Here is a 10,157-nt window from a genome sequence, read left to right on the forward strand (position 1 = left end):
TTTATTTTTTTGTTATTTTGTCAAAATCATAATAAAACTAACAATAGGCTATCGTGTTCTGCATTATATCGAATTAATTTTGGGCGACGTCATCACACACGTTCCACTTTGATTTGCATAGGTAATAAAATTAATATTTTGCTCAGCAAACCCGTAGGTAGGTAAGTGATGTCGTTTGTATATTATATATTTTGTATTATGAATTTGACGGCATTGTATATAGCCGACAGTCGGCCATCGGACACAGATAGGAGTGGGAAAGACAATAGTATATTTTTAAACGCTTAAGGATTTCACAATGCGCTCGCTAAGTCGGGCGGCCAAAGCAATGTAATAGCACATCGTTTTCACTTTGTCTTGGATAATTTGCTATTTACCTATCTCGTATATGTTGTTAAATTATTATCGTCATGAACTTTTGTAACAAAAATTACATATTTTGGCGAACACCGTCGAATTCGAATATTGACGGTAATTGGAATCAAACAGCTTTAAACGCTAAAAACATTTTTCTAGAAGTAATTGAACGTGAAATACCTATCACAAACAACAAAAAATGTACAATGTTATTTGTGTAAATTAAATGTTTTATTAAAGTTTCACTGACATGACAACAAATCCAGAAATAAGAATAAGACTATGGACAACACATCGAAATATTATCGGTTAGTATTATGGTTGTAATTAAATTCAAATAGTCGAATACGGAATAATAATTTTCATCATTATAAATATAGTATTATATATATATATATATACTAAGTATCTACATAATATTTAGTCTGTAAATGATTAATTATTTTTTGAACGAGTGTAACAATAATGGAGGAATAATTAAATGTGTTGTGAGTTATAACTACAATAATACCATTTTTTTAATACCTAACATCGCTAAATGTGGAAAGTACAGACGATATACCTATAATAGTTGAGTATATATTATACAATATATACTCAATGCTATAATATATCAATTTTAATTAGATATATTAGGAAAATAAGAACGCCAAGATTCTTTTTACTTGGCGTTCTTATAGTTTTGCCGTTTGAATTGAGGGTTTTTAAAAATGATTATTCGTTTAGGAGTAGGCACATTTATTTTCGAAGCCTGACGACGACCGTCATAATAAAATGGAAAATAGTGCGAATAAAAAATATGCGCCGCGAGCAAGAGGATCGAGGGAAAAAAATATAACTGTTAACGAATTTATATGTGAAAGACGGAAATATATAAAGATGAGATAATCACGTTAAAGTGTCCACAACGAGGAAAAGTTTGCATAAAGTAAAAAAAAACGGGCGTAAAAAAGAGAGAGAGAGAAAGAAAACGGTTAGGATCAAAAAGAAAAAAGTTTTTATTCGAAAAATTCCATCAACTTCTTTTGACTTATTATTGCTGTATAATGTATTGAGTATATAGCGAGAGCGAGGGAAGGCTGGCGCAGAAATTCGCCGGAAATTTTTTATTCAGTACCTGCGTCGTTTGATATTGGAGCAAATTGAATTTTATTATACCCCTGACGGTGGTAGATACGGGCGGCGAGGGGGTCGGAAAAGCAGTTTTTCCTTTTATTTCATAACTTCCAAGTTATGTATCCGATCGGGGTAAAAGGCGGGGGACGGTAGTTGGCGTTCCTTTTGATGGCTTAAAAATATGATAATTCGTTCGCCGCGCTCAAAGAAATGATGTCAAAGGCCTCCCTCCCGCATCAGCCGCTCGGTCTTTATTAAATAATGCTCTACATTTTATATACATGTATATAGAATATCATCATCATCGTCTGTTCTGTATAGTGATACACCTACCTCCGCGCACCTCTCTCGTCCACGGCAGTTTGCCGGCCCTTTTTCCATAGTCTCTGCGCACTCTAACCCCTTTCCCGCCCTCAGTTCGCCAGCTAATTCGATCTAATTGACCCGGATATGATCTCGTCTTTCGCGTCAGCCTCCACCGTTCAGCAGTTTACAGATTATCCAAATTATATTTGCGTTTGCGGTGGTTCCGTTTAACACACAAAATATATACCGACCCGGAAAAATAATCGCAATATCGACCCGACTGTATAATAATATGTAACATATTGATAGGTTACATATATATGATATTAATATAACTATAGTATAATTTACACGATTGACGTATCAGAACAGTCGCTTTATTCAATTTTACCGACTACACGCATTATATTATATAATTTATACTAACAATATCGACTGGTCAAACGCATAAGAGAAGAGTTATAAGCGACACAAACGGGACAAAATAGGACACTTTATGCAAATACATCAATACATGATCAGGATAATATGTCCTGATATCTAATCTAATCCTGATAATTAAGACTATACTATCATCATATACCGCAAAAAGATTATAGATCAGAAATAATCATATAATTACATGTTCTGGCCAAACATTTTTTAGTAGTTTTATAATTTATAATATGCCTTAAATCGATTTACTGACAACATTTCAATTAATATTTATTATCAATATTTAACATTTCTCATAAATCAATTTCCGTGGTTCGGCAAGTGCCTAACCTAACAAATTCATTTGACTATCATTATATGTATCGTTATACCCTTAAACATCCTGTATTGCAACTTGATGTATCTACATGAAGTGTGGAGACTCTTAATTTTTTTTTTTTAGAATGACCCTCCATAATCCATATCTAATATCTTTAATCTTATTTATATGTATATACTTAATCACGTCAGCACTATGACACTTAACATGTCACGGACAAATTTTCAGAATGACCCCCAACCATAAGACTTATCTATATCAAACCAAACTATAAATATAGTATTATAATCATAAACACTCGTGAGTACTTTTTTTATGAAGTCTTATTATAAATTTATTGCATGGTATACATATCTTTACACGAATATTTATTGAGACGTTTTCAGATTCCTCCAAGATGACAATATAAAAGAGACAAAACCAAATAATGTTGTACAATTCATTAAACAATAATTAATACTTCTGGCAATGGTATCACTGCTACGACAATAGTCGTACGATTATAGTAATGTCGTATTCAAATTTAAACGAACAGTTCAATCAATAAGAATTACCCGGTAAACTACCAACAAATAAAAAGGCATAAGCACCGAAATATTAAAAATTATGACAGTATACGATTTGCGACTCACATAAACACTTATGTTAAATAAAGTTAGCACTTAACTAATAACGTTTTTCACTTAAGTTTGTGATAAGTAAAAAAGGTAATTTTTCAACAGAAACTCTGAGTAGTTTAGTACTAGTTGTTATAGTAGTATAAGTGCATTTGTGCTGAAACCACGGTTTATCGTTAATGTAAAGTTTAGGAAAAAGAAAATACACACAATTTAAACTTATGCCGTATCGCCTATCACCAGGGCCTGATTTATGCAAGTGCAGATGGTGCACTTGCACTTGGCCCCAAATTCTGAGGGCCCCGCAAGCCGCAGACTTTTTTTTTCTAATCAAACCAACATAAATTTATTTTGTAAAATGTAATACAATTAATGTTCAGAGTTCAGTAAATTTTTACAGTAGCATTAAATTTTGACTCGGTAGTTGAAACTTTTGCAATGAAAAAATCAAATAAGAAATCTTTGTATTTTTTAAACTTTTTTGTGATAAAATGTTTTTAAAAAAAAGAAATGTATCATTCTTTTTATTTAATTTGAATTATATAAAACAAACTTGTAAATTAATAAGTTATTTTTCCGTTTTTATGCAAGACTGCAAATTTATTTATTTTAATTTAAATTCTTTAATTCATTAAAACTATGTTTTAATATAGTATCATTTTTAATATTATTTAATTAGTACTATACCTTCATTTTCCATAAAATATTGTACAAATATATTATGAGTTGTGTTATAAGTATTTAACACATTAAACAAAAATTATTTTTTTGATTACCAACGTTTCTTCCTCCACTCTCTGCAGATATTTTTCAGGAAAATTGTTGACTTGGGGGCCTCAAATAAGTCGGTACACTTGGCCTTAATTTCATTAAATCAGACCCTGTCTATCACCACAGATTTAATCTACATAAATACAATACATTATGTACATTATGTATTTACTATTATATTACGAGTATAATAATTTAGCAAATTTTGGTAAAAATCTATAAAAAAAGAAGCTATATGGATGTATATATTTTGAATGCGAGTCATTATACATCTCTTTCCTATGACCCTTGCTCCTCGACAACCCCCCCCCTCCCCCTGGAAACAAGAGATTTTTAAAACAACCCGTGTTGGAGGGAAAACTGCTTTGTCAGTGGACGCAGTTTATCGTCAATTACGGTAGGTCGTCACGGTGCGCGTCCATTGTGCTTCGCGTCCCGGATCCCTTATCTAGAGTCTGGAGCGCACAAAATAGTGCCGGGCCATTTGCCGGTTCCTTCCGACTGCAATAAACACACGCCGACGACGTCTCTATTAAGTATTAACCTTATGCGCACGCTGCTGCGGACTTTAAAAACTTCCGGTTCCGGTCGGACATCATTGTGTATAATCCACATACGTTAAGCGTTGTCGTCGTCATCGACGTCGTTGCGCGCACACACACACGCACTCATTCACTAACATTGAGTTAAACTTGCATAATATTCCGGAAGGAAGAGCACTATATTAAATAAGGGAAAACAATACCACTCGGTTTCTACCTATTGTGGGCAGTTTTTATAGTATTGAAAATATTATTATTATTGTATATTTACCGCGGCGCTACATCGTATACATTGTCAGCTAGATTATCTCACGCTGGCGCACCATCCGATGATAAATCTTTTAAGTCCATATAATTGTTATGTATGTATAATGTATTTATTATGTATTAACACACTATGTTGAAATACCGAAACGCGAACACCGACTGAGGGCCCTAGAATTCCTCGGCGTCACCATAGCCACTGCTGACGACCACCATCCTTGAGCATCAATAGAATATTAATGACCACATGGGTTTTAGTACAAAACAAATACCTGTGTATAGTACTACTTATAGGTACAGTGACCGGTGGGCAAGCGCGCGACTTGTTTTTATAATAAATGAACACTCCTCGCCGCATTTGCGCTTGTTAAACGTTGTATATTATATGATTTTAATAATTAGTTTTATATTGTTTTGTTCGCAGCAATGGATTTAGACCAGTTTCCGATCCGGCAATATCCAGACCCATATTTCTGCCACCTCATTTCGGATCGTTACCATCGCCTCTGTTCACTGGCCTCAAAGGTAAGACATGTTCATTTAATAATGTAAAAATAACAAAACCTATAATTTGTTTTAACTTTGATTCGTAGCTGAGAAAGTATTCTTTTTATTTATTTTTTAAAAATTCGAAAAAATAATTAATAAAGGAGTAACAAATGCTTGTGGATTTTAAATTTTATCTGACAATACCGAGTAAAGTTGCAGCTACTTAGAAAGCGATAGGCTGGTTTTTTTTTAGGAAAACGTTTTTACTTGATATTATAATAATCACTAATACTAGTCTACTCTAATACATACAAATTAAATAATAATAAAAAATCCTTATGTCTATACTTATAACATTTTATTAAATTTTGCACAACTCTGGTCTCTGCGTATAGTCAAGCTAGCTGAACTGAGTGCTTTATACATTTTAACTTAAACAACGTTTATGGAAAACTTGTTTAGTTAAAAAATTGAACACGAAGTTGGACAATGATGAGAGAAAAGGGAAAAGTAAAAGAACAAATTTTGTAACCAAAAAGAATTGGTTAACTATATCATGATATGCCAATATACCACTAACGCTCGTAAAGCTTTTGACATTAGTATGTCTTGGGGTCAAAAAGAAATGTGTCTAACGAAAAAAATGTAACGTGTTTTGATGCACTTCCCGTGGTGCTAGAAACTTGAAATTTCAACCATAGCTTTCTTATAATGGTCACATGCAAGGTATGAATTTAAAAGTTAAAATTCATCCCCCTCATCCCCCTTCATCCGTTAGGATGAAGCCATAAGAAATTAGACTGCCGTAACACATATTAATCATCTTATGTTTTTTTCGAAAGAGAAAGATTCGATTCGATTTTTTTTTTATTAAATATTAGTTTTTTATCACAAAATACTATTCGATAAAAGTAATAACAATGACAAATTTCCTGACTACTAGAGACTACTGCCGAGTGACGCTAGCGTTATTCGGACAACGATCACGCACACTTATCCTACGTATACTGATTGTTGTAGTATGTGGCAACAAAATATTACACAATTTTAATACTTAAAATTATATTTTCTTATGAATTTATTTTACTATTATGTGTAATTAACTCGAATTTTTTGTCTCCATACTACATTATAATAAATATAGTATGCGTGTATAAACAAAACCTGCTTTGTAGGTACCGTATAATACACTAATAATATATATATATATACATGTCCTACACGCGGAGGCAGATTTATATTGCGTTAGCCGTGGACATTCGGCGGATACGAGCTAGCGACACCTGAGGCTCCCTCAGGCTGTTGGTTCCTCCCCTACCGCCACTGCCGCTTTCATAATGGAATAACTTTGGTAGATTTATCGTGCGCCCTGGCTTTCGGCGCCAAGTTTACGATGGGTATATAATACACACACACACACACACACCGGCGACTTTTGTTCATCACCATATTATGTATGTATATAGGATACAGGACGAAGAGAAACAGAGAGAGTGTCTGTGTGTGTGTGTCACACGCCGGCGCGTTATACGATAATCAAACGGATACCTTAATAAATAACGAAACACGCGGTAGCACCACGTAACGTTATTAATGGATACCGAGGGTAGGTATATATTGCACATGAATATCTACATAAGGGAAAATGGGGTAAAGTAGGGATCGGCGGCGTGTCTTTTGAATACACCGACTAATCAATTTACACCAACGCGACGCCTTTTCTCGCGCAATAATCATAATTGTTCAGCTCTCTTGTGTACGTATACGCATATACCCATATTATAATATACTTACCGAAATATGTAATAATTATATACACACAGATGAGGAAATACCATCGGACATCATTAATATTAAACACCGCTGTAAGTCTGGTCGAGCGCGGTGGGGAAAACGACGAACCACAGAAAGGGGTAAAACGGGACGATTGTTTTTTTAAATTATCCCTCTCACATCTTAACGAAATTACAACGAAAATGTCAAACTCCTTCCGTCATTATTCATCCGTCAGATTTTTTATTTTTTATTTCAGAAACTATTATAGTTATTATTTTTCAAACTAAATATTAAAATCCATAAATTCCTTTTATAAAAGTCATAATCATAAACTATTTTAGCTAAGTATTAATAAAGATATACTAAAACATCGGGGTACCCCAGTCTGTTAGCACATAACACCACGTTGTTGCCTGTGAACAACAGCCAACAAAATACAGATTAGCTTTAATTTGATAAAACAAATTTACTATCGAGAAGTAATAACTAAAGTGAACAAATGTAAAGTTATCGCCGAATCATTAGACTTGTATGTTGAAATAGAATTTGGTCGATTTTAGAAAAAAAAAAAAAAGTTATTGTCTACAATCTCCTTTATGTGCATGTGTATTATGTTTACAGGATTCGGATGCAGTTGTTGTACGATGAAGCCGTTTGGTTCGATGTCCGAAGGTTCTGGAGGCGGCGGAGCCGAGCACCGTTCGTCTAGTGTGGCCGAACTAAGACGCAAGGCCCAAGAACATTCGGCCGCGCTCTTCCACAGTCTGCAGCACGTTGCCAACATGCAGCACCACGCGGCCGCGGCCGCCGCGTTCCAGTTGCCCGTCGGCCTCGGGCTGCAGTTGCCATCACTGACGTCCACGTTGCACGCGCTGGCCGCCAACCGCAAGGCTGACCATCATCAACAGATGCCGCTGCCGCATCCACAGCCCCTTTCGCTGACCACCTCGTCCACCGAAACGACCGCCACGACCACATCGCCGGTACAACCGCCGTCGGAGTCCAATAATAACAACTAATCAACGTGCCCTAGTAGGCCCTAGTTCGGTTATTACCTTACTGATAAGCTATATGTAATGCGATGTAAGTATTTATATTTTATGTCATATTAAACAACCAAACACTCTCAGGTACCGCATACATTTGCATCAAAAAGTCAAAAGGCCCACGTGTTTTTGTACGAAATCTATTCCTGCATTGCAATTTTTGATAATTGTACATTTATATTTATATTATTATAATTATTATTACTATAGTATGTTATACATTATTGTAAGTAGATATGTAAAATATAATATCATCAGTATAGATAACGAAAATATATTATTATCTATCTTAACGGTAATACATCGAGTAAAAATAATAAAACGATATAAAGATGAATATAACAGCTATTATGTATATAGGTTTTAAAAAAATTTTAATTCGTATGTATTAAGATAAAACAAAATTTCAATCGAAACTTTGTGAATATGTTTATCATTTTCTTTTATCAAATTATAGGAAATAATATTTATCGCTATAGCTAAACAACAGTATTCTTTATCTATAATTAAAATTGTTACCTTCTGTGTTTTTAATGCCTTGTATTTAAATACGTTTTCCGTACTACTAAGTGTGTGAAGTATTATTATTATTATAACCAAATATACATTATTTAGTCACGGTACATAGAAGAATTTTATTATCAGTTAAGTATACCTTTCATTCTTGTGTCTCCTTTTATTTTATCTTGATTTTAATCTCTAAGGAGTGATAAATAAAAAGTTTTTTTATTATTTATTATTTTTTTTTTTTTTGGTTGAAACAAACTAACAATTAAAAAATTTCAAGTATCACCCTGTTTATTAAACACAACGTTATAATAAAGTCTTTGTATAGTAGAATGTTCGACGAAAGACGGTGTAAGTAATGCTTTAAAGTTTGTATAGTATTTCGGGAAAATCGTCCGTCGCATGCAATGCTCAAACGTTTGGTAATGTAATGCTCAAACGACTTCCTGGAGTACCGCCGTACTCCGTACGAATAACTTATTGTGCACGCGGATTTAGTATCCGTTGTATAATCTCTTCTTAATGTTCTCGTTTAAAGACTATAATGAAGGAAATCCTCGATGCTGTATGTCTAATTGCTGTCTGTTGACTGTTATTAACACCACCATTGCGAATTTCAAATAGCAAATATTAAAACAATAAAACGAAACAAAAACTATATTATAAACATAAAACAATATATAATAACACCATACTCCAGAGAGTTCAAAAATTGAATTACATCAATATTATTAAAATGGTAAAAAAAACTATAGAAAACAATAATAATTCATAATATTGTTGTAAAAATAGGAAAAATAAATTTTATCCAATACTGATTTATAAAGATTGTGCAGGTGCGTGGCAGGCAAGTGTCTGGGGGAAGAAATAGCCACCTGCACCTTTCTCTGAGGCCAACTTGTTTGGTAGCGTTAGGTCGGCAACCAGAAAATGCCAAATCTAAACCGCCTAAGCCCCGATCGGTGGAAATAACGGACATTAAACGTAAGAGAGAGATACTGATTTATAAAGATTGAATAACTTAAATTTTAATTATAAATCTTAAAAATGTCCATAGGTTTTTTTATAAATCGAGAAGAGTATTGTTTCTTATGGGTACGGTCCAGAAGTTTAATCTCTTTGTTAAAAGTGACCTATATAATATGCACCAATTAAACCCAAAAAAATGCATTTAAATTATTTTTATTTTATTTTAAATATTATGTTTTAGTTTTTTTTTAATACGTTGAGACTAGTTGTAACCCCAAAGCCTAAATAAAATGTTATTATTTAATTGGTACTTTTAGATGAACAAAATATAAATAAAGCAACATATTGTGCTGTTAATATCGAAAATATATTTTTAAAAATAAAAAACTCAGAAATATATTGCAAACAATTTATTTGATTTTGGATTCTTTAAAATTGATTTCGAAGTTGTAGCTCATCTAGCTATTTTTCGGACTATTCCGTAAAAACATGCAACATGAACTTCCGGGCCCTATTTAGAAGTCATATTTTCGTACCCGGGCTTAGACTCAGTATGCTTCAATAACAAACTTTGTTTTATATATTTTTTTCGGAAAGCTTTCTTTTTATTCTGCTAGGAATATTATAAACTTTTGGTACGATA

General features: G+C 33.3%; 1 protein-coding gene across 1 annotated transcript in view; it reads left to right on the forward strand.

Moving 5' to 3' along the window:
- Nucleotides 1-8,378, forward strand: part of LOC126836123 (paired mesoderm homeobox protein 2B) — a 33,613-nt gene extending 25,235 nt beyond the window's left edge. Inside the window, exons 8-9 of the mRNA XM_050569219.1 lie at nucleotides 5,152-5,252; nucleotides 7,614-8,378. Coding sequence (XP_050425176.1) covers nucleotides 5,152-5,252; nucleotides 7,614-8,011 — 499 coding nt within the window. The 3' untranslated portion in view covers nucleotides 8,012-8,378. The remainder of the gene's footprint in view (nucleotides 1-5,151; nucleotides 5,253-7,613) is intronic.
- Nucleotides 8,379-10,157: the final 1,779 nt, after the last annotated feature.

The sequence above is a fragment of the Adelges cooleyi genome, unplaced genomic scaffold (genome assembly GCF_023614345.1).
Source record: "Adelges cooleyi isolate 19-005CV unplaced genomic scaffold, UGA_ACOO_1.1 ACOO_flye_CR_arks_rails_tigmint_CR_PRNA_23, whole genome shotgun sequence".
Taxonomy (NCBI): domain Eukaryota; kingdom Metazoa; phylum Arthropoda; class Insecta; order Hemiptera; family Adelgidae; genus Adelges; species Adelges cooleyi.